The sequence below is a fragment of the Hemitrygon akajei genome, chromosome 11 (assembly GCF_048418815.1).
Source record: "Hemitrygon akajei chromosome 11, sHemAka1.3, whole genome shotgun sequence".
Taxonomy (NCBI): Eukaryota; Metazoa; Chordata; class Chondrichthyes; order Myliobatiformes; family Dasyatidae; genus Hemitrygon; species Hemitrygon akajei.
In genome coordinates this window covers 30,572,431-30,596,343 of record NC_133134.1, presented here as the reverse complement: position 1 = coordinate 30,596,343, position 23,913 = coordinate 30,572,431, and the positions used below count along the sequence as shown (strand labels likewise).

General features: G+C 37.8%; 1 protein-coding gene across 7 annotated transcripts in view; it reads right to left on the bottom strand.

Moving 5' to 3' along the window:
• The window catches only part of LOC140735455 (centriolar coiled-coil protein of 110 kDa-like), a 58,937-nt gene that overhangs the window by 19,607 nt on the left and 15,417 nt on the right, over positions 1–23,913 (bottom strand). For 6 of the 7 annotated variants that reach the window (XM_073060551.1, XM_073060546.1, XM_073060552.1 and 3 more), the window contains 5 exons: positions 23,505–23,673; positions 19,526–19,654; positions 10,719–12,315; positions 2,279–2,406; positions 248–407 (listed from right to left, as the gene is read on the bottom strand). In XM_073060551.1, coding sequence (XP_072916652.1) covers positions 248–407; positions 2,279–2,406; positions 10,719–12,315; positions 19,526–19,654; positions 23,505–23,645 — 2,155 coding nt within the window. In that variant the 5' untranslated portion in view covers positions 23,646–23,673. Of the gene's footprint in view, positions 1–247; positions 408–2,278; positions 2,407–10,718; positions 12,316–19,525; positions 19,655–19,754; positions 19,998–23,504; positions 23,674–23,913 lie in introns of those variants that run through there. The other variant, XM_073060553.1, reaches the window with a different exon arrangement.

Below are 23,913 nucleotides of genomic sequence, written 5' to 3'. Positions count from 1 at the left end.
TGCAATACTGACATAATTGACAATGATGTCATTTTTGCTCTAATTTAAAACTATTTATAAACTTTAAACTGAGCAAGACATACAGAAATTTAATGCGTAAATATAATTGATAACTTGATTTAAATTTTATTCAGAAAAACATAGTATTAAAATGTTACACAGCTGCATCAAGTTTCATGCAACCAATCAGATTCTAAAATTGTGGGGAGAAGAAATTCGTCACTTAAAATCCTAATTACCACCTTACCAGAGTGACTGCCATCCACTCTGTTTACCAGGGAAGACACAAGATAGCTTCCGCTTATTCTCTTCCAATCTAAGGAGGTTTCTTTACTTGAAGAACTTTCAGACGATTCCCTCATAAAATTTGTTTGCTCTCTCAGTCGCCTTTCTTGGTCTTCTATTTCCTAAAAGTGAATAAAGTAAATCAGTGATTAAAAATATTCCCTCATTTTAAAATTAACCAAACATGAAACAACTTTGAAAGTCTGTAACTAGAAAGATGAACTCTTTCTAACAATTTAATTTATGTTTCATTATTATCTTTAATACAACTTTAAATCATTTCCAAACAAGTCTCAATGAAGTTTCCTCTTCCAAATGCACGCGTCTCCAAAATTCTCGAGAATGAATAACAGCAAGTCAGTTTTCCAAATTATAATATCACTTCACCAGAATTCCCAATATGCAATTAGATACAAAAATTGAAGGTCCAAAACCTATACTTGAATGTTGATGGACATTCAATTTGATTAGGTTTTAACATTACTTTAGTAAACTATATTAAGGACATGACTAATATTTCTGATAAGAAAAAAGCTTAAGTTTGCATACTTGATGAGGATAATGGGGGGAGGGGGAAAGAGTAATGAGGATATGAACACAGAACACTTCCAAAATAGCTTCACAATTAAAGCACATTCCAGACATTTGACTGAAAGTTCTTTAAAAAAATGTGTAAATCATATAATGGAAACTTTCCATTCATTTACTACCTGGTCAGTTTAACCAAAATTAAATTGCATGTCAAATTTGGCTGTCATGACACAAAAAAATTTAATCTCATGTATGATGAAGATTAAACAAAACTATTATGTCTCACATTCATAATTTCTTTGGCCAGAAGGCTAGCCCAGATCAGCAGAACACTGGATGGATAACGAAGGGAGAGAAAAAGAGTGCCTGTCAGGGGATGAGAGATATTTCTGCCAACGTTATGCAGACAGTTTCCAAGTAACAGCCATCGCTACTCTGGTCAAGACATTAAATGAAGATAAAAGCTCGTAGCATAGTTTCAGCATTACTCTATTACAGACCCAGTAACTAGTTTTAATTCCACTGTAAGGGGTTTGTACATTCTTCCCGTAACCACATGTATTTCCTCCGGGTGCTTCTGCTCCCCTCCACATTTCAGAGGGGTACAGGAAGGCAGGTTAGTAGATCACATGCATGTGATTGAGTGGCAGGACTGGAAAGGCCTGTATGCCTAAATAAACATAATTTCTTAAAACATTTTTAAAAATGATCAAATTTCACTTCTTCCAAAAGGTAACTGGCATGAAAATTCAGGTGTAATTCCTCAGCTGTATCACTTTATGAAAAAGAGTAAAGAGAAAAGACACCTGAGAAACTTCACCAACATTACCATGTCATTTGTCTCTGAAAAGAAATTACATTAGCTTATTCAGGAAAATTTTTGTAGGTTTATTTTGTATTTATTTCTGTTTACTAACAGAAATAAATAATGACACAGAAGCAAAAACACTACCTGAACTATCAAGCAACCATCTGAAAACTGTATAATTATTCTCATGAAGAACTTGGAAATGTGCAGAAGTTACAAGAATAAACAAAAGCACCTCTCTCTCTCTTCTTAGAACAATCTTAAGTTTAGAACAATAAGACTTTTTTTTGTGATCAAAACTTCCTAAATTGCTAATCTGGAAAAATAATGAAATTAAGATAAGAAAAGCACGGGGTAAGGAGCATGAATCACAAAGTGACAGTTACACAATGTAGAGGAATAAGAAAAAGTAGGCCATTTATCATATAAAGGTTTAATTTTTCCCCATTTTTATTATGTCTTCTCTAATACAGCCATCAGTTTTAGAAATCTATATCAGCATTGCAGAATGTTTAACAAAGTCCCATCCATCTGAGGCCCAGCACTGAAGAAATACCAGTTCCCCAACATTTAAAATGAATCCTTTTAAATAATGTTTTATGGAATAATACTTAAAAGGTAAATCTCACTTAAATGTATGAACTGCTCCCCTACCCTTCGCAGCTTTTCCTGCTCCTTCTCTTGTTCAGCTATTAGCATAGAGAGCTGTAAGGTGTGTTGCTCTTCCAGTTGCTTTCGCATTTCTACAAAAGCCATCATATGTTTTGTGATGATCTCCTCATCTGAAAGATTAAAAAAAGAACAGGGCTTATATTCAATTAAAAATAATTGCTTATTTAGAGGAAAATCATCAGCCAGCCAGTAATAGGACATAATAGGACAGTACTCTTATCCATCAAGTTTGTTGAGCTTGCTCCAAGTAACACACTATTTTTATTTCTGTAATTTGCATTTAAGGTGGGGGGGGGGCCTTAAGAATGACATTCCAAACTAAATTAAGGGAAGGCATAATATTTTATATCTGCCCGAATAATGGACTAAAAAGAACAAATAGGTTTGGTCACTCCTCAAATCAGAATTATATATTTTCTTCCGAGTGCAGTACTAGAACTGGTATTGGTATTGGCATATTATTGTCACATGTAACAAGACGCAGTGAAAAGCAGTTATATTTTATTTTATATAGCTTATCTACAGGAATTGTGGAGAATAAGAGTGTTTCATCATCAAATTGCCTACTGAACTGTTATGAGTTTCTGCACAGCATTCAGCTATAGAAGAAATGACACAGTGACCTGGCACATCTTGTTCCTAATCTATTATTTAAACTTGAGGACTTTTTAATATGTTTAACAGAACAACATTAAGTTATCCTTTGTAACACAGATTGTTTCTGAATCTAATGACAAGTAGCCTTGTTATATAACAGCAGAAACCACTTGACCAGTCTGCTGAGTCCATCACTAGCATGCTATACTAGGAACATCTGAAAACTGAACTTTGTACATGTTTCGTTGACCATGAATTTCTTTCAAACTTCCAAATCTGTTAAAATGGGGAAGTGAAAGTTAACTAAACTCAAGGTAAACAAATTCAACACAAAGAAATATAACTTGTTTTCACTTTCAGTGTAACACATACAAAATGCTGGAGGAATTCAGCAGGTCAGGCAGCATTTTTTGGAGAGGAAATCCAGTCAAAGTTTCAGCTGAGACCCTTCATCAGGATGGGAAAGGAAAGGGGAAGAAGCTAGAATAGGAAAATCAAGGGAGGGGAAGAAGTACAAACTAGAAGGTGACTGGTGAAGCCAGGATGAAGTAAAAAGCTGGGAGGTGATAGGTTGCAAAGGTAAAGAGCAGAAGTAGTAATCTGATAGGAGAGGAAAGTGGACCATAGGAGAAAGGGAAGGAGGAGCAGCACCAAGAGGTGATAAACAGGTGAGGAGAGAAGAGGTAAGAGGGGAGACAGGGTGGGGAATAGAAGAAGAGGGAAGGAGGGGGGGGAACTGCCAGAAGCTAGAGAAATCAATGCCATGCCATCAAGTTGTTGGCTAGCCAGATGGTTGCTCCTCCAATCTGAGAGTGGCCTCTTCATGTCTGCAGAGGAGGCCATAAACCAACATGTTGAAATGGGAGTAGGATTGGAATTACCACCAGGAAACCCTGTTTGTTGCAGATGGAGCAAAGGTCCTCCATTCTATGTCAGGCCCCACCAATGTGGAAGGAGGCCACATCAGGAACAGCAGATACAATAGATAACCCCAACAGATTCACAGGTGAATTGTTGTCTCATCTGGAAGGACTGTTTGGGGCCCAGAATGGAGGTGAGGACAGAAGTGAATGGGCAGATGTAGCACTTCTTCCACTTACAGGAATAAGTGCCAGGAAGAAATGACAAGGAAATGACAGAGAGAGTGATCCCTATGGAAAGCAGAGAGTGATCCCTATGGAAAGCAGAGAGTGTTGAAGTGGGGTGAGTTAAAGATGTGCTTGGTGGTAAAGATGGTAGAAGTTGTAGAGGATAATGTGCTGGATGTGGAGGTCCATGTGGTGGAGAGATGAGAGCAAGATGAACTCTATCTGATTCAGGGTGGTGGGAAAATGGGGTGAAGAAGGACGTCCGAGAAATAGAGAAGATGTAGTTGAGGGCAACATCGATGGTTGAGAAAGGGAAGCCCCATTCTTTGAAGAAGGAAGACATCTCTGATGCCTGGAAAGGTAATGGTCTATTGGTCTTATGGTAACCCTCATCTTTGGAACAGATGTGGCAGAGATGAAAGAACTGAGAAAAGGGAATGGAGTTTTTTTTTTACAATTAACAGGATGGGAAGAGGTATAGGCAAGTTTAGATTGCTTTCATTTTCAATAGATTTGATACATCATATGTCAACCACAATTCTAAATTCTTACTCCGAGCAGCCCAAATAATGACAAAAAGAATAAATAGGTTTGGTCACTCCTCAAATCAGAATTACAGAATATATTTTCTTCCGAGTATTAGAACTGGCTTTGGTATTGACATATTATTGTCACATGTAACAAGATGCACTGAAAAGCAGTTACATTTTTTATTTTATATAGCTTATCTACAGGAATTGTGGAGAATAAAAGTGTTTCATCATCAAATTGCCAACTGAACTGTTATGAGTTTCTGAACAGCTTTCTTAAAGACTGCTTGTCTGCTATCTATCAGGAAATATGGCCTGAGTAGAGACTCTAAGTACTACCCTGAAAGTAATAATTTTTTTGGAAGCCCATTTATCAACTGGGCAGCTGAACAAGAAAGATAAAGAAATTTTCAGCTTACGTACATCAGCTGCTATCATAACACAGGGCAGAATGGAAAATCAGTTTCTGCAGAAAATCAGTTCTCTGGATAAATTCAGTCAAGTGGTTTCAGGTGGTTTAAGATTGGAAAGAGAATGTATATCAACCAAGATTTACATTCCTAATAACAACAATGGCTTGACATGGAAGAACCCAAACATGGATGTCTCATAGCCAACATAGCAAGAGGATGAGAGTGGGAGCAAGAGCACGAGAGAGCGCAAGAAATCAATCTAGTATATTAGTTTACACTAATTTGTGATTTCAACTCTAAGCTATGATACAATTTACTAGGGGGAAAAGATCAGTTTGCAAAAAATTCTGCTAACCAATTAGATAACCTAAAATCACAATTAGAAAACTAGGGGGGAAATGATCTCATTTCAGATCTTTGAAGAAGATAGGTATAAAGTATCTTCATAGGAAATTAATTCAAATACAATGAATTAATCAGACTAAGCTCCTGTTCAGCAATGACTTAACAGACAGATCTACTAAGCAACCTTAATTATTGAAAAGTTAGAGCTATAGCCCACAACCTTCTACATCAGACAGCAAATAAAACATGTTTAATCCAATTCCAATAAAGGGAAAACACTGAGGTACCCTATACAGACAGCCATCAGAGATATGACCTATGGTAGATCTCAGATTCTGGTTAAAAAAAATAAACCAAAGTGATAATTCAGCCCTTTTAGATAAGATGATTACTCCTGTTGGAAATCACATTAATGCAGTGTGGCTACACTGCTTTGTTCTATCTTATATTAAAATATACTATCTGTCAAATTCTAGCAGTTTATTTCTTGCTCCAGATTCCAGCATCTGCAATCTCATATGTCTACAATTTATTGATCTGTACTTCCTCTTAGTAGCAAAGGAATGATTTTCACCATTCACTTCATAACCAATAATGCAGATACTTTTGAGGGCTCATCAGTGGGCATTTCCATTGTCTGAGGGTATGATTCAGTTTGGCATCTTCTGCAGGATCTGTCAGCAGGAAAGAGCAAGACTTCTTAGCCGATTATACAAACTTATGAATTAGATACACAAAAAAACCCCGTTGAGCCTGTTCTTTCATTCAATTATATTATGACCAATATAATGGTAATCTTAATTCCACATTCATATCTATACTCAGTAACATTATGCTATTTTATCAATAACCTCTTTCTTAAAAATATTCAAAGACCTTGCTTCCATCACCTTTTCATGTAGAGTTCTAGAATCTTCCACAAGATGAAACATCCTCCTCACATTAACACTGCTGAAGGTCTTTAAGATCTTTCACGTTAAAATCACGCCACCTCATTCTTTTAAACTGCAGCTTTAGTGCTTAGTCATTGTAAGCTTTGCCCAGAAGACAATCCACCCAATAAAGTTATTGGTCTCGTAAACCTTTTCTGAGCTGATACAATGAGTTACACTCTTCCTTAAATAAAGAAACCAATATTGTTAACAGCACTCTAGATGTGTTCTTACCAATGCTGTATATTACTGAAGCACAACATTGGTAGATTTTTTTATTTAATTTGATTTATAATAAATGGTAACCTCTGTTAGCTTCCTAATTACTTACAGAACCTAGTACAGGTCGACCTTCACTAATCCGACTACCTGTAATCTGGTTCCTTCGATAATCCGGCACTGAGTTCAAATTTTCCAAGCAACTGTAATTTCAAATTTCCCGTGCAATGTTTTGTTCACGTGATTCCTGCTTGTTTTCCTGAATTTATTAATATCATTTGCGTGAGGCATGGCCACCTGGCACCCGCCCGGCTCACCCACCAGCGGCGGGGGAGCTGCCATGCGCTGAGTCGGTCTGCCTTCTCGTCCACCTGCCGGCAGTTGCGCATTGCTCTCCGGCATCGCCCGGCCGGCGCTCCGTTCTCTTCTGCCTACGACCTCAGATCAGATGCGGTGACCCGCTGAATTTAGGCATATTTCTAAGCGAAGGGAAACTAACGAGGATTCCCTCAGTAACTGTGAGTGAAGAGGGAAGAGTCCAGTGCCGAATCCCTAGCCGCCTGGCGGTCGCATGAAATGTGGCATATAGAAGACCTCCTTTCTCCGACTTCTGCTTCTGCTCACCCAGATGTGCTCTGACCATCATCAACAGTTTCTGAAGAAACTGTTGTGCCAGTTTCAGCACCAGTTCCTGATGCTTCACTCATTTTTCAAGATGAAGATGTTGATGATCCTGACAACCCCACACTTGCAGACTTGTAACTTTGCCTGAAGGTATATTAAACGTCTCACTTTACAAGTGGAAGTGCTCAACTGTTCTGTATAAGTTAATTCCTGTACATTTACCCGTACCCTTTATCTTATCTGTGCCTGTACAGTATATTACTTTATTAAAATTTCACTTGCTACTCATTTAATATTTCTGTTTATTATCTAACTTGTACTGATTTACATGATATTTTTAAGGTATGATGAGGCGGTTAGCTATGGCTTAATGTGATCCTTCTGTAATTTGGCATTTTCACTAATCTGACACTCCTCAGGTCCCAATGGTGCCGGATTATAGAAGGTTGACCTGTACTAGAATCTCGCAAATTATAAATACAGCATCCAAATGCTTGTGCATTTCAGAATTCTGAATTCTCTCCCCATTTATTTAACACTCTTCTTCTGTCCTGCCAAATGGGACAATTTCACATCCTTTCACATTATAATCCAATTGTTTGATCTTTGTCCACTCAGTGTATAACTGCTACATAGTTTCCTAACATGCTCTTTCTAACACACGTTCCTATTTACCCATGTCATCAACAAAATTACCAACCTTACCTTTAATACTTCCAACCAGGTCGGTTAAACACATTGTAAAAAGTTGAGACTCCAGCACTGATCCCCATTAAAAGTAAACACTCATTGCATCTTGCCAGCCAGAGAAAGGGCCAGTTATGCTTATTCTCCATGCTCTATTAGCCAACCTGTCAGCAATCTGTATGTTATCCCTTATACTCTTTGCTTTTATTTCTTCTAATATGGCAGCTAATCAAATGCCTCCAAAACCTTACTATCAGTTTCTCCCTCATTCACAACACATTATGTCTTTAAAATATTGGTCAAATACAGTTTCCCTTTGACGAAACCTAATTATCTTGAATTTTTCAAGTGCTCTGCTACAACAGCTTTTATTATAACTTTTAACATAGTCAAATTTTACTGTTCTACAATTGCTTACTTTGTCTCCTTTTTTGAATAATGTTAAGTCTCTATTATTCAATCGCAATGGAATCTTTCCATTAATCTAGGGAATTTTGGAACATTAATATCAATGTATCACTACCTTGTCTGCCACTACTTTTAAAGACATACGATAAATGGTTCAGGACCAAACATCTTGATAAATAAATTATGTTTGAATCTCTGTAGAGTAAACAAAATATTCACTTTGAATTAGTGACAGAATTATAAAGATTTTTTTTAAAAAAAGCAATATTTTTATTCTTTGTTGAAACCAATCTTATAAAATTAATGTGTCAGGTCAAAGGTAGTTCAGCAGTAATTATTACTTAATAGATGGATACAAATGTGCCCAAATTTCCATAAATTACATGCCAAACCAGTAGATATAATTTCTCTATTACTTTATAGAAAGATGACAAATATGTTTGGTCATTTCTTCGGCAGTTTGAACGGGGCACGACTGCGGAAGCGTGTGAAGGTCAACCTCTGAGGCAGCAGGAGACTTTAAAAAGCGAACAGATTAACGAAGCAGGCGACGTAGTAGCGGGCGAAGGAGTAGTGGGAGACAGAGTAGGAAGGCTTTGGCTCGAAAGGCTTCAGCAAGCGGAGGCCAAGGACGAGCTTGCTCCCAGTGAGCTAAGTCCGGGTAAGCTCTTTTAATTAATTTAATTAACTTTGAAGTAGGTCTTATTTTCCCCTTGGCAAATCGGCCCAGACAGACGGAGGAACACCAGGGCTTACACAGCTAACAGTACGAGCTGACGGTTTAAAAAGTTTGTGTGTTTGGCGAGGTAAGTGGGTGAGTAGACTTATTTTTCCTTGTTTCAATCCTGTAGAATTAGGTAGCATGTCTGCAGGATTAGTGCTTTGTTCAGGGTGTCAGATGTGGGAATCCTGGGAGACCTCCAGCCTCCCTGATGGCCACATCTACGCCAGATGCACTGAGATGCAGCTCCTCAGAAACCATGTTAGGGATCTGGAGCTGCAGCTTGATGACCTACTGGTTATTAGGGAAAGTGAAGAAGTGATAGACAGGAGCTACAGAGAGGAAGTCATCCCTAGGCTACAGGGGTCAGAAAACTGGGTGACTGTCAGGAGAGGGAAGGGAAATGCCCAGATAGTGGAGAGCAACCCTGTGGCTGCCCCCCCCCCCCCCCTCAGCAACATGTATATCGTTTTGGATGCTGTTGAGCGGGATGACCTGACAGGGGACGGCACAGTGACCAGGTCTCTGGCACTGAGCCTGGTGCTGTTGTGCAGGAGGGAAGGAGGGAGAAGAGGAATGCGGTAGTCATAGGGGATTCCATAGTCAGGAGAACAGACAGGAGATTCTGTGAGCCTGATAGAGATACCTGCAAGGTGTGTTGCCTCCCAGGTGCCCGGGTACGGGATGTCTCAGATCGGGTCCAGAATATTCTGAAGGGAGAGGGTGAGCAGCCAGCTGTCTTGCTACATGTTGGTACCAATGACATAGACAGAAAAAGGGAAGAGGTCCTGAAGAGAGATTTCCGGGAGTTAGGAAGGAAGCTGAGAAGCAGGACCTCCAGGGTAGTAATCTCAGGATTGCTACCTGTGCTACGTGTTAGCGAGGGCAAGAATAGAAGGATCAAGCAGATGAATGCACGGCCGAGAGACTGGTGCAGGGGGCAGGGCTTCAGATTCTTGGATCATTAGGATCTCTTCTGAGGGAAGTATCACCTGTTCAAAAAGAACGGGTTACACCTGAACCCGAAGGGGACCATTATCCTGGCAGAAAGGTTTAATAGAGCTGTTAGGGAGGGTTTAAACTAATTTAGCAGGGGGATGGGAACCAGAATGATAAGAGTGGAGGAGGGGGAAAACAGAAATAAATCTAAGATAGTGAGCAGTAAAGATGTCAAGGAGGACAGGCAGGTGATGGGGCAAATTTGCAGCCATTGGGATGAGTTGCAGTGCAATCAAAGCAAAAAGTAATAAGTACTGGACTTACAGTGTTATACTTAAATGCATGCAGCATAAGGAATAAGGTGGATGATCTTGTTGTACAGCTACAGATTGGCAGGTATGATCTTGTGGCCATCACTGAGATATGGCTAAAGGATGCATGTATCTGGGAGCTGAACGTCCAAGGATACACGGTGTATCAGAAGGATAGGCAGGTAGACAGAGGGGTTGGCGTGGCTTTATTGGTAAGAAATGATATTAAATTGTTAGAAAGAGGTGACATAGGATTGAAAGGTACAGAATCTTTACGGGTTGAGCTAAGAAATCACAGTGGTAAAGGGACCCTGATGGCAGTTTCCTAACAGCTGCAGTGATGTGGATTACAAATTACAACAGGAAATAGAAAAGGCTTGCCAGAAGGGCAGTGCTATGATAATTGTGGGGGATTTTAACATGCGAGTGGATTGGGAATGACCGACTTCTGCTCCTTTGTCTTATGGTATGTACTATTTTGCAATTAGTATATATCTACTGGACCTCATCAGCACTGTTGCACTGAGATAATCAGACATACAGTATTATTTTAGAGGATCTATTTAAAATTACTTTTCTCTCTATGCATAGATAAAAAATGTCCTTACCTACTGTCTTGATGTGGTTATTTAAGGGCACTTCATTTTCCTTCCTGGTTATAGGAACTCTATGATGCCTTTCTTGAATCAACATGTTCAGCTCCTGGAGAGATGAGGCTGTAGTTTTTGCAGCAGGTTGTTTGCTTTCCAGAACCAACTTGCGTTTGACTTTAATGTCCACGTTGCTTTGTGGACTCTCTTCACTTTCGAAAGATCCAAGCAAGAAATCAGTTTGTTGCCTTGTATTATGGGCTTGCAATAGCACTGGAGATGGATGTTTGACATCATAGGATTGATTAAGAATAACAGGTGAACCTTGTTTAGCCTTTTCAATCAGGCTGCTAGTCTTTTGGCCACTGAGATTAAGTTCATTCTGGGCTGTTGAAAGCTGACTTATTTCTAGTCCACTTGCAAGTAATGAAGGAGTCCTTTCCAAATCATATGAATCTTTATGAATTAAGCTCCTTGTTGGCAAATTAACTTCATTATCGACCATATTTCTAATCTTACTTAGTTCAGACTTTTCAGAAAATTCTGAGCAGGTATACTGTGGATTATTTTTTGTAACTATATCATTTATCTTTCCCAAAGACAATGAAAGATCTTGTAGTTTCGCAACACTTCTTTCAATTTCTTCTTGATTAGCAATTGCTCGAAGCTCATTTGGAATAGCTCTTCTTACATCAAGGCCACCAATATTTATTTGACCTTGATTGGTCCCAGGTAGGCCACTGAATTTTTCTTTTGGGCTTAGGTCATAAGCATTCACTGGATTATTAATAGCAATATTGGCTGAAGTTCTGGGACGTCTTTGGTGTATTTTAGGACTACGACTTGGTTCAGGATTGGGCAGTTTGGCATAAGATCCTGTTAGGCTTTTAAACAAACTAGTTTCATATTCACATCCCGAGCTGTTTATCCATTCCTCATCTGACTCAAATTCTTTAGATGAGCCTTTCCTTGATTTGGCTGCTACATCTGATTTTGTATGTAAATCTGAAGTAGATGTGCTAAGTGCTGTTTTATCAGGCAATTCAAAGCTTTCATTTATCATAGAAGCAACTTGTGGTTGTAAAGGTGACCTTGCACTGCTTGATTTATCAACTACAACAGGACTCTGACTTTTAGAAATTTTGTTTCTTTCGTTTTCCCAGTCATTGACTTTAATACCTTCATTTTCTTTATCTGAATTGCTTTCATTTGTACCATCCTTGCAAACGTTTTTCCCATTACGTCGATTTTGTTCTCTCTCTATGTATTCCCTTGACTTTTTAAGCAGGTTCTGGAGACTCATTGCATAATGATCAGGAGATTCCTTTTCAGGTGGCAGTACATCAGTCTTTGATTCTTTTGTAGTGCTCACAAATACTGAACTAGTGCCGTTAGTTTGAACACTACAGGTTGATCTGGAAAGCTCACTTATTTGAGTACATCTTTCATCAGAAATTCCACTGGAACTATTCTCCTTTAACTCCAACAATGACTTAGATGATTGATCAAGATCCTCTGATTTTTTAGTAGATGTTGGTGAAACTGAAGAATGGTTAACATGTTGTATTGTTTTGAAGTCACTTGCACATTCAGCATTACTTGGCACTTTACATACCTTTAAAGGAAAGTGTTTTAAAACAAAAAGAACGTCAGGACAACAATTTTAAATTTAATAATTTTAGATGCTACTTCTCTTCCCTATTTAAAACCTTTTCCAGTTGTATCAGTACTTTGAATAACATTTAATAATTAAGAAATTGAAGTATTGGCCTTCCAAAAATGTTATATTAAAATAATGTGAAATGATACGAAAAGCATCAGCTCTATGTTCTGGAGGTCCATTAGAAGTGAAGCGTAACACTTGAATGTTTATTGGTAACCAATGGTACTGTAACCTAATAAAATCACATTACGCAATGTTTTGCTTTTGGTATCCAAGTGTACCATTGTAAACACAACAATACAATGCAACTAACTTAGTAGTGATATTCAGGCCTTTCTACCAGCTTCCAACATTGCATCTTGAGTTACCACTGTAAACAGTGAGTAATTTTTTTTAAAGACACAGTGACAATGTTTATGATGAAAATCTTTGGTAATATGGTTGTGGTTACAAGGCAAAAGCTAAATGATTACCTGAATATACCAAGTTCTGTTGTGGTACATAAGTGGCAACAATGGAAACATCTGTACACTAAGAGTTGTCATGAAAGATCAATTTCTGAATTAATATAATGGGAAGCTAACACATCAACTATTAACTGTTATTGACATACATCCAATTCTAATTCCACAACAGAATATGCCTTTGTAAATACAGCAACGCACTGAAACTTCAAAGAGTAGGAACTCAAAAGGCAGGCAGTATCTGTAATGCAAAACAGATAATTTGGTCAAGACTCTTCACATAGATGGAAAGAATAGAGGGATAATATAATAGGTAACCAGTTAAACAGCTGAAGGGCAGGATGGGACAAGAGCAATTTGTGGATCTAGGTGAAGAGGGTTTGAATGGCAGAGGTCAGTTGAGGAGGCAAGGACAGGGCTAGGAAGTGATGGTGGAGACAAAGGGCTACAAATTAAGGAAGCTGCTTAAAAAAGGTGAAAGAAAACTATGGGAATAATAGGGGAGGGAACCCATTGGAAGGAGTGTATGACAATTGACACAGGTAGGTATATGAGTGGAAAGAAACTAGGAGATGGTCCCTGAGTGGCTTGGAAAGGAGGATGGGCCTGGAAATAAGGAGAGGGAAAGAAACAGAGAGGACAGGCTACCTGCAAAAGGAGAATTTAAAGGTTCATGCTGTAGGGTTCTATCAACCAGGCAGAATATTAAGCATTGTTTTTCTAGTTTGAGTTTAGCTTCACTATGTCAATGGAGGGGGCAGAGGTCAGACAAGAGGGCATGAAAATTGTATGGGGAATTAAAATGGCTTGCAACCAAATGGCCTTAACAGGTAGAATGCAGGTGGTCAGCAAAGTGGTCCCTTTGTCTGTGGTTGGCCTTACCAATGTAGGGCTCTTTGATGCTTCTATCGCTATCAAAACCCTTCTGTCCCTCACCGAACTCCATCTGCCCATCTAGCCCTCCTCATGTGAATCCACACATTGCTCGTCAGAACTTGCCCCACTTTCCCCTTTATCTCCTGATACTCGCCATCTCCCCTCAACTCTTTCAACCAGATGAATAGTCTCAACCTGAAACATAACTGTTCCCTCTATAAATGCTGGCGCTGACCAACTGAGTTCCTCCAGCAGCTTGTTTGTTTTTTGCTCTGGATTTCAGAATATGCAATCTTGTGTCTCTACTACAGCTTCAACCTAGGGATCCAATTATAAAGTGACAAATAATCATCAGCTCAATCAGTCCTGCAAATCTTGTCTTGGTTTTATTCCAAGATTTATGAACACGTTCTCACAAACTAGACAAACAACAGCTAGCCATATTCTCAAAGTCCCAGACCCATCATCAGTATCCCTAGACCTAACTTAACATAACAAATAGGAGCAGGAGTCAGCCATTTAGCCTCTCGGGTCTCATTTTCCCTATAGCTATCAAATTTTTTTGACCTTCCATTTAACATACTGCAATGACTGTTCTGCAAATACCACACATTCCCATTTTCTGCTGTGAATAAGTTTGGCTGCAAAACCACTATCCCTTCCTACAAGTAATTATATGGACAAGGCCCTAGAAATTAACACTGTGACTCACCAGTAATAACAACTTGCTGTGCTGCAAGTGGCCTAGTTATCCACCCACCCTCGTACCAACATTACGAGTTCCTAGCTTACAGCACCTTATTGAATGCCTTCTGGAAATCTACATTCACCACTTCCTTTATCCAACCTACATGTTACATCCTCCAAAAACCTTATTTGGCATACTCAACTTCCTATTAATAAAACAATGCTGATTCTACTAGAATGTATCATGATATTCAAAGATCCTGACATTACACCTTTAAAAGTCGTCTTCAGCAATTTCGAGAGTGGTATATATCTGGAAAAAAAGCTGCCTAAGAAAGTGATAAAATCAAATACAAATACTATGTTCCAGCAGCACTTTTAAGTTCACTCACCTTCATTTGCCCCATCACTGAACTGTACCCACAAACTATGGGTTCACTTTCAAGGACTCTTCATCTCATTTTCTTGATACTTATTGCTTATTTATTATTATTATTTCTTTTTGTATTTGCACAGTTTGTTGCCTTTTGCACACTGGTTGTCCACCTGTTGGTGTGGTCTTTCATTGATTCTATTATGGTTATTGGATTTATTGAGTACACCCACAAGAAAATATATCTCAGGGTTGTATATGGTGATATATGTGTACTTTGGTAATAAATTTACTTTGTACTTTGAGCTTTGAATTTCTAAACTTAGAATAACATTTAAATAATAAAAGGCATAGAAGGAAACAGTCCTGATGCAGGGAAATAGAATAGTGCATATAGGCAAAAATGTTGGACATGATACCCCTAAAAGCCTAGATAACTTTGAAAAGTAAGGCTAACCTGCCACCAGCCTCCTGTTTGGCCTGCTTCCCTCTTGAGTACAGCATTACATTTGCTATCTTCCAAACCACTGGGACTATTCCAGAGCACCTAGAGTGCTTTAAGACCCCAAGATAGCAGTCACCAAATTTTGACAGCAGCAGCCTTAAGATCCATTAGTTTGGCTATTACCTTTTAACTATTGATAATCAAGTTCCTTTTGTTCTGAGGTGTTCTATACATACTGGGATGCTTTTATTGTTCTGTGCTATCAAGATAGATAGAAAATATTTGTTCAAAATCTCTATCTTTGGCTTAATTTCTATCATCAACAGCACAGTTTCATTTTCAAAGGAACTTATCTTAATTTTGTATATAAAAAGGATGTTTACTCTCAATCCACTTTCTCCCTTTGTTTTTGTAGTTTTTATTTTATTAATCCTCTGGCCTGCTAACCAATTTCTAATACCGACATTACTTTTCTTCAATTTAATACCATCTACTTGTTGACCTTGGGATTCTCTAATCATAGTAGCAGGATAGTGCAAAGATATTGTGCTCATTGTGCTCATTGGAAGTAGGTATGGGCAAGAGAAATGGCTTCAATACCAAATCCAAACACCGTAGCATCGCATGATTAACATCGACTGCCCTCCTTCACCCAATGAATCAGTAAATCTTCCACAATGAAAAGCTCACAGAAATACTGAAGAATTCCATCAACATACATGATTTACTCTAGATGGGGGATTTTAAATGTTATTATCAAGAATAACTCAAGTAATAGCACCGTCAACTAAATTGGTCATCCAGATAATGTAGCTTTAAAAAAAAACATGGTGAAAGAACCAGTGTTAGGATAATTCAATTTCTCTAGTTATAAATCTACTCGTCAATAACAGTATATTTAGGAATAACCATTACATGCTTCTAGTGAAGACCAAGTGCCAATCTGAGTTCTTAGGGAAATATATTTTGTTTTATTACACTGTTTCTGTGTTAAATAAAATATTAGTGACAACTCCAACAACTCAAGAACTAGGATTACATAATTTTGTTTTAAAATTCTGGTTTTTTGGATCTGGGCATTGATGGCAAAGCCAGTATTTATAGACCATCCCCCACTGCTTTGCAGAAAGTAGTAGTAAAAGCCATCACTCTCAGTACTTTGGGTAGGAAGTTCTACGATTTGGACGTTGCAGCAATGAAAAACTGAAATGTATTTTTAAATCAGGACAGTGTGCAACCTATGCAGGTGATGGTGTCCACATATACCTACAGCCTTTATCGTCTTTAGTGGAAGATGGCATGGGTTTGGAAGCAAGGCAAATAACATCAATTCATTTTACGGTCATGGTACACTGGTGCTTGTAACCAAAGCAGAACTAAACACCATCTTAATTGGAAACTCAAGATTTGTCCACTTGACGTTAGCTGAACCTACATAGTAAAATTATTTGCTGCTTAAAATCATAGTCAGAGTTGTATAGCACAGAAATGGGTTCATTCTGGCAATGCCAATCAATATTTGTTCTTCTTTACTAATCCATTTGCCTACACTAGATCCATATCCTGGACCTAAAGGTGAAAATTACCTGCACTATATTCAAGCAAAATACACTAATGTTATGCTTGCACTAAATTTTGAGATGTTTGTATTTTGTTTGCTCAAACACCAACAAAATACAGTGCTGTCACAGGTACACACACACACACACACACACAAAGACTTTTTCACAGTACTGTATTTGGCAGGAGCAAAGGAGGTTGGGAATGAAGAGGGTTGAGCACCAGAGGAGAACAGGTAGCAGAGAAGGAGTGCCAGGGGTGGGGGGAAAATAGAGGAACAGGTGCAGACACACCTGTCCCTAAGACACCAAGCAAGGTCATTTGATTCCAAACAATTGATTTATTGACTATCACAGAATGTCTCTCTGGTGCTTCCCACTCCCTTCCCCTGTTTCCCCAACCATTATTCCTCTCTCCCTGCCCCCTTCCCACTCTCAGTACACAACAGGGACTCATATCAAGATCAGATTTATCATCACTCACTCATGCAATTTTTTTTGTGGCAGCAGTAATACAGTACCGTGCAAAAGTCTTAGGCAGCCTGGCTATATATGTGTTTGTACAGTACTGTATAAATCCAATTTCAAACTTGATCCCAGTATGAATACAAAATAACTCTAAAAGCAAAGTGACAATGACTGCTATTGAAATCAACATTTGAGTGAACATGGCAGAAGGAGTACTAATGGAACTTGAGAAAATGGAAATCAGGGAAAACACTCAAACAGCTAGTGGCATGAAGAAAGATGATTGTGGTTACTAGCGATCTTGGGATACCTCAGTCATAACATTGCTCCATGGATTTCCTCAGACAGATTCTTTTCCACGATCATCTTTTAAGTGCCTAATGAATGACCTTCTACCTATCATGCATAAAATAGGATTATTCAGTGATGCTTCCAAACTGAACAGCTGTACTAGCAGTTCCTCAGATAATGGATTGTGAATAAATCCACATCTATGAGAGACAAAACTAGGATCATGAAGCTGAGCAGATTCAATGCAAATATCATTCAAGACACAAGTATCTAACAATCACCACTGAGAACAATGTAATCTAATCATCATACTGACACAAACAACTTCACTACCATCATCCCTGCCTCAAAAAACATCTCAATTATCAGCAATGACTAGAAATTCAAATGGATAAACTAGATAAGTAAGACTCTTGTTCTTACTTCCCAGTGCCTCCCAACCAAAGATACAATTGCATGATTAAATACTCTCCCATTTTCTGGATGAGTGCCACCCCAAAGCTCCAGTAGCTTGATGCAATCTAGAATAAACACTTTCCTTGATCGACATTTCATTTACAAGCCCAATAATTTCCCTCCCTGAATCAGGGGCTGTAGTGTATATTACTTACAAAATAGTATCTAAAAATCACCAATGTTTCTCCATCAGCACCTCCCACCTCCACAATCTGCACCACATTTGAAAGACGAGGGCAGAGGTTACAAGTGAAATTTATGATTGAAAACTATCTTTGAATTGAGTTGCATGTCTAGGGCCTCAATTTTATTGATAGAGAGCTTGAACAAAATGAAGAAGGGTTCTACACTTTGCTAATTGAATGCACATTTTTTTCTCACCCTAACAAGGAATTTCTTGGCTCACTTTTAAGGTTACCTATCAATTGTGGATAGTCCAGGAGAGTAGAGGCCTCAAAAAGTATACATTTGAAGCTTACTATTGAATTATTTACCAATTAACAGCTAAGTTAATCAATTCTATCCATTTTCTCCTATAGAAAGCCAAATCTTGATCTTCATTTTGAAATTTATGACAACTTGCCATTTATAAAGCTCCTTTAACACCTCACAAGACCATAATCAGCCTCTGGGGCATGATGACAAGTCAAAGAGCTAAGTTTTTAAGAAGCATTTTCACATTAAAATCATGTTGAGATTCAACTGGTGATTTCATTGTGGTCCCATAACTACCACCTCTATATAAATATTTCATAGTTGTCATGCGAGTTTAGAAATTACAAAAATTGCAGAAAACCTCACCTTTTAAAGCACAATAGTCAGAATATACAATTATTGTTATAGGTCCCAGTAATCTGAGTTGCAGACTGAATATATAAAAATATTAATGTATTATGAGAAAAATACATAATGTTCATTGAATTTATTCACTGCTGCAAGTTATTGTCCTCAACTCCAGTTTAGTGAGGTATTCATTTTTTGTACTGTGTCTAATTTATAATACTGCACTGGGGGAACAGCTTCAATTACTTTGCATAAACTATTTGAAAACTAACAAAAACCAGTAGTAAATTATGTACTACTATAAGCTAAATGATGAAATAATCTACATTGCTTAATCATTAATGGGCGAGGCAACAGAACTCCAAAAAAATTGCCCACCATATTTTGGATCCAATAGGAAGCCAACAACTTATTCAAAAAACGAGCTGTCCCAACAGGACAATGAAACTTACATTATGCAATCAATAGCAGTTTAAACCAATTGCTCAAAGGTAAAATTGCTTTCACTCTCTGCATTCTTATTTTAATATGTGGCAGTTATCATGGCTACCATGCAACATAGTACATGAATGATACTAATCATTTATTTGCACAGAATATAATAAGTGTTAGATCAGAATTACAATAGTCAACTACTTTGAAGTGCCAGAATGACAATGCAGGAAATTATATAACCTCCTGTAACCTCTTGATTTTGCTCAGGCATTCTAAATGTAATTTAAAATTCTTTATCATAAGCAAAAGTAATAAAGTAGCTAACCTGTATATTTTCAATAATTTCTTCCACACGGGTAAGTAAAGCACTTTTTCTTGCTTTGTACCGACCTAGCTCCAACTCCATAGCCTTTTCTCTGTACTGCTGCATTTCCAGTTTTCTTTCAGTCTTCATCTACAAAAAGAGAAAATTAGCTTCATTCAGTCTGATGTTTTAGAAGTTTTCAACATAACTGACCTCACTGTAGTAAAGTATTTTCAAACCCCAGGCTTACTATATCAGAACAAGTAACTCCGTCTATTGTGATGACAACTTATTCGGTCCATTTGTTTAGTGATGAGTAACTTGAAGCTTGGAGAAGGTGATCAAATAACCAGCTTAATCCAGGCAGCTGACGAGTTTTTCAAAAGCTTATGATTAACTATTATGCAAAAGGCTTTTACTGATTTAAAGGACGCCATACTTACAAAGTAATCCAATGACAAATAAAAACAGCTTTTTAGAGTACATGTGATGTTTTGGATTTCAATGCATTTTATCCACTAGAGTAAACAAATACAGTGGCGCTGCAATTTGGTCAAAATGTACAGGGTTGGATCAAACTGGATCTATTGCCAGAACTTGTCACCTAGCCTCACTAACTTGATCTGATACAAATGAAATTTCTGCAGACTCCTTCCCTCCTACACAGGACTATAACCTTGCACTCTATGAGTGCCAGGTTCAGTGGATCATTTTTTGCTAACTCCAAACAATCAAGCCTTTTCCAAAATTTTCAGCATTATACAGAAGTTCCTTCCAGGATATTTTGGTTCATTCTTCAATCACTCAAACACTCATCTCCAGCTTATAACAGTTATGATTGGAAATACAACTGCCTTTCGCCTCCTTTCTTCCCACATAATCAGCCTTGCTCTCATTTCTCATAATAACATAGCATCTGTCACATGCTCTTCTGTTCTACTTTACTCTTTTGGCCATCCTAAACTCCTGATTTATTTTCTCTCCATAGGAACAAATATAAATGGCAACAGAAACATCCCCACTCTGAAGGCCACCCATTGCTCAATTACTTTTGCTATAACACAATTGATTCTTTTAGGTACATATCCTTGACTTTTTTTTAAAAATTCTGCTATAATGAGCAATCCTTAATGTTAGGAGCCAGGAAGAGGGATTATATCAATAATAGCAATAAAAATTCAAATCTCAGACACAAATGTGTCAAAAAAGGTTGCTATCCACTTGATTGCTGCTCCGAAATAGGCTGCTGTTTATCATTGACACAAGTACCTATTGAAGCAAACTGGGGCCTATAGGCACAATTAACCTGGCACAATTTTTCATATTTTTCTTATGAAATAGGTTTCAATAGGTACACTTGTCAGAGAAATGTATACAATATACATCCTGAAATTCTTTTTCTTCGCCATTCATCTAAAGTCAACTCTCAGAGCAATTCTATTATGCCCACCTACTTCTTTGTAAACTCTTCTCAGCTATATAATCAGTGAGGCTGTGGACACAATTTGAAGAACTTTGAGGTTCCTGTTGCATGTGTTTCTGAATTCTGGTTACGCTTTTTTTGCTGTTTTTGAGCGGTTTGTTTGGGGTGATCAATGCGGACTGGTGAGCTTCGGCAAAGATTGGGCCTGTGGCCTGCATTGGGTAGCGGTACAGCACTGAACTGTATTAACTTGAATACTACTGGCTTGATGTTCATTTGCTTTTAGCCATTTGTGCAATTTGCTTTTCTTTGTTTGCATATCAAATGTTTGATGTTTTCTTGAATGAGCCCCATGGTGTTTCTTTGCTTCGTGGCAGTCTGCGGAAAGACAAAATCTCAGAGTTGTATTCTCTGTACATACTTTGATAATAAATGTACTTTAAATCTCATTAGCCACATATATAGTGCTAACTTACAATAGCTAATTAACCTACTAACATGAGATGTGGGAAGAAATTGGAACACAAATAAGACCAGACATCAGTATCAAGCCCCAGGACATTAAAGCTACAAAGCAGCTGCATTAGCTGCAAGACCACAATTGCTTATTGGAAATTCGCCTCCATTAATTGCAACAGGATACTAATCTTGAAAATGTATCACATTTTGAAAGAGGAGAAATGTTACAACAGAAAGGGGGGAAAAAAGAGTTAAGCATGTAGTGAGAAAATTAGAATTGATGGCACGCATCCCTGATGATGAACAGGACAAGACTGAGATTGTTATACCAAAATTTGAAAAAAAAACAAAAGATTGGAGAGCAGTAAAGGAAAATCTTCTGAAAATGCCCATATATTCAAAGCCAGCCACAGATGTTTTGAACATTTCAAGAAACACATGAACCTGCATAACAATCATCTTTGTGAGAAGCCATAGAATATGAATGCTTTGATAGCAGAGAAATTTTCCAAATCAAAGATGCATGAGTACATCTGAATGAATGTTCATCTAGAGAGGTTGTAAAACAACTCCATGCATGAAAGGCAGCCAAAGAGTGTTTTCCTGCTGTTCATGGAGGTATGCCAAGAAGGAATACAAGCTCAAGCCTCCTTTAATCCAAGAACTCAAGGCTCTAAAAAGAGATACTCTAAGACCAATCCTTCATTAATGTAGAGTCTACCAAAAAACTCTTGAATAACATCTTTTCCATGGTATTCTCCCCAACAAATAATAGGCTGATATTAGGCAAAGAGAATTGCTCATCACTGATGCCCAAGAACAAGACCAACAACATTCAGGTTGCTCTCTGGCTCTACTATCACCATATTAAGATATCTATGGTCTACATCAGTCTCTTTTGGATTTATAGTACCCAAGCAGTAATAAACAATAAACCAAGAAATTGTGGACAGAATATGTACATAATTCTGAGTTTATAAATGTCACTCTGAAGATTTTCAAATCCTTAAATGAAGTTGAATTTGATGAAACCAATAGGATAACTTGGCAAAGTTACTGGACAAAGAATTCAGAAATACTGAACACAAAGTACACTGCAGATGCTGTGGTCAAATCAAGACATACAAAAAAGCTGGATGAACTCTGCAGGTCAGGCAGCATCTGTTGAAACATTTCGTTGACTGCTTCTTTCAACAGATGCTGCCCGACCTGCTGAGTTCATCCAGCAATTTTGTACGTCAGAAATACTGATTTGTTGGAACCATTGCAAGAAGTCTTTGGCAAGACATCACTACCACAAGGTCAGTTCATCGTAAAGTGATTTGATGCAGTCTACTACATTGAAAAAGCAATAACCATTTTCAAATATAATGATCCCAACAGAGATTGTGGCCACGTGATGGAAAATTACAAGAGCTCATGACGTGTTTTGTTATAAGGAATTTTTATCAGGTAGAAGCTTGTCCAAATTTATTCATTTTTGATTTTATTTAACAGTATAGTGCGGAGTTGGCCCTTCTGATTTTTTGAGTTATATCACTCCAGCAGCCCTAAACAACACCAATTTAATCCTAGCCTAATCACAGGGCAATTTACAATGACCTGTAAATTTATGTCTTCGGGCTGTGGGAGGAAACTGATGGCCTGGGGAAACCCATGCATTCCACGGGGAGTACATACAAATTCCTTACAGAGGACACCAGAATTGAACCGTAAACTCTGACACCCCATGCTATAATGGTGTTGTGCTAACTTCCACGCTATCTTGCCTCCCACCCATTACATGTCCATTAAAATCCTTAAGCTTCATTCATCAGATGTCCAGTTACAGGAAGGATCTTTTCTTTCAGCATTACAAGCTCCATCAAGTTTAGATTCATCAGTGCCATCATTACCAAAAACAGAAGTGGCAACTAATTAGGAGCAGTAGATCACCTGTCCTCTGAAGCCTGCGTCACGCAACAATGGTAGTAAGGAACATGTTATATTCCCTAATTACATGCCTAGATCAAGCAATTAATAGTGTGAGTAAAATTGAAAATAATTAGTTAATTGTTCGCATTATATAATCCATGATATCTAATTTTTTACCCAAAGAGTAAATGAAGATCAGCTTACCAAAGGAGAAAGTACAGGTATTCCATGAAAATGAATAACAGAGTTGTTCTTCTGGTAGACTGATTGTGAAATTTCATGTTTTATCATTTCTGATTGAATCCTGGCTAAATGCCTCTTGCAGAACTCCTCATAGTCTTCCATTGCTACCCACTAATTGTTAGCCTGATAGCTGTGAAAAGACATGAATTGCAGGTTATCAAGATTGTAACTACCATTCTAAATAAGTCAGCAATACAATACCAAATATACTACAGCCATGTATTTCTTTGCTAAGGATAAAGACAGGCTAAAAAAAAGCTAAAACCTTTTAAATACAAAATAAAGCTAACATTTGATAAAAACCTGCAAGTGGAGTAACTCATAAATATCCACTTGTATTTTACAATATGCATTTAAACTTTAGAAACAG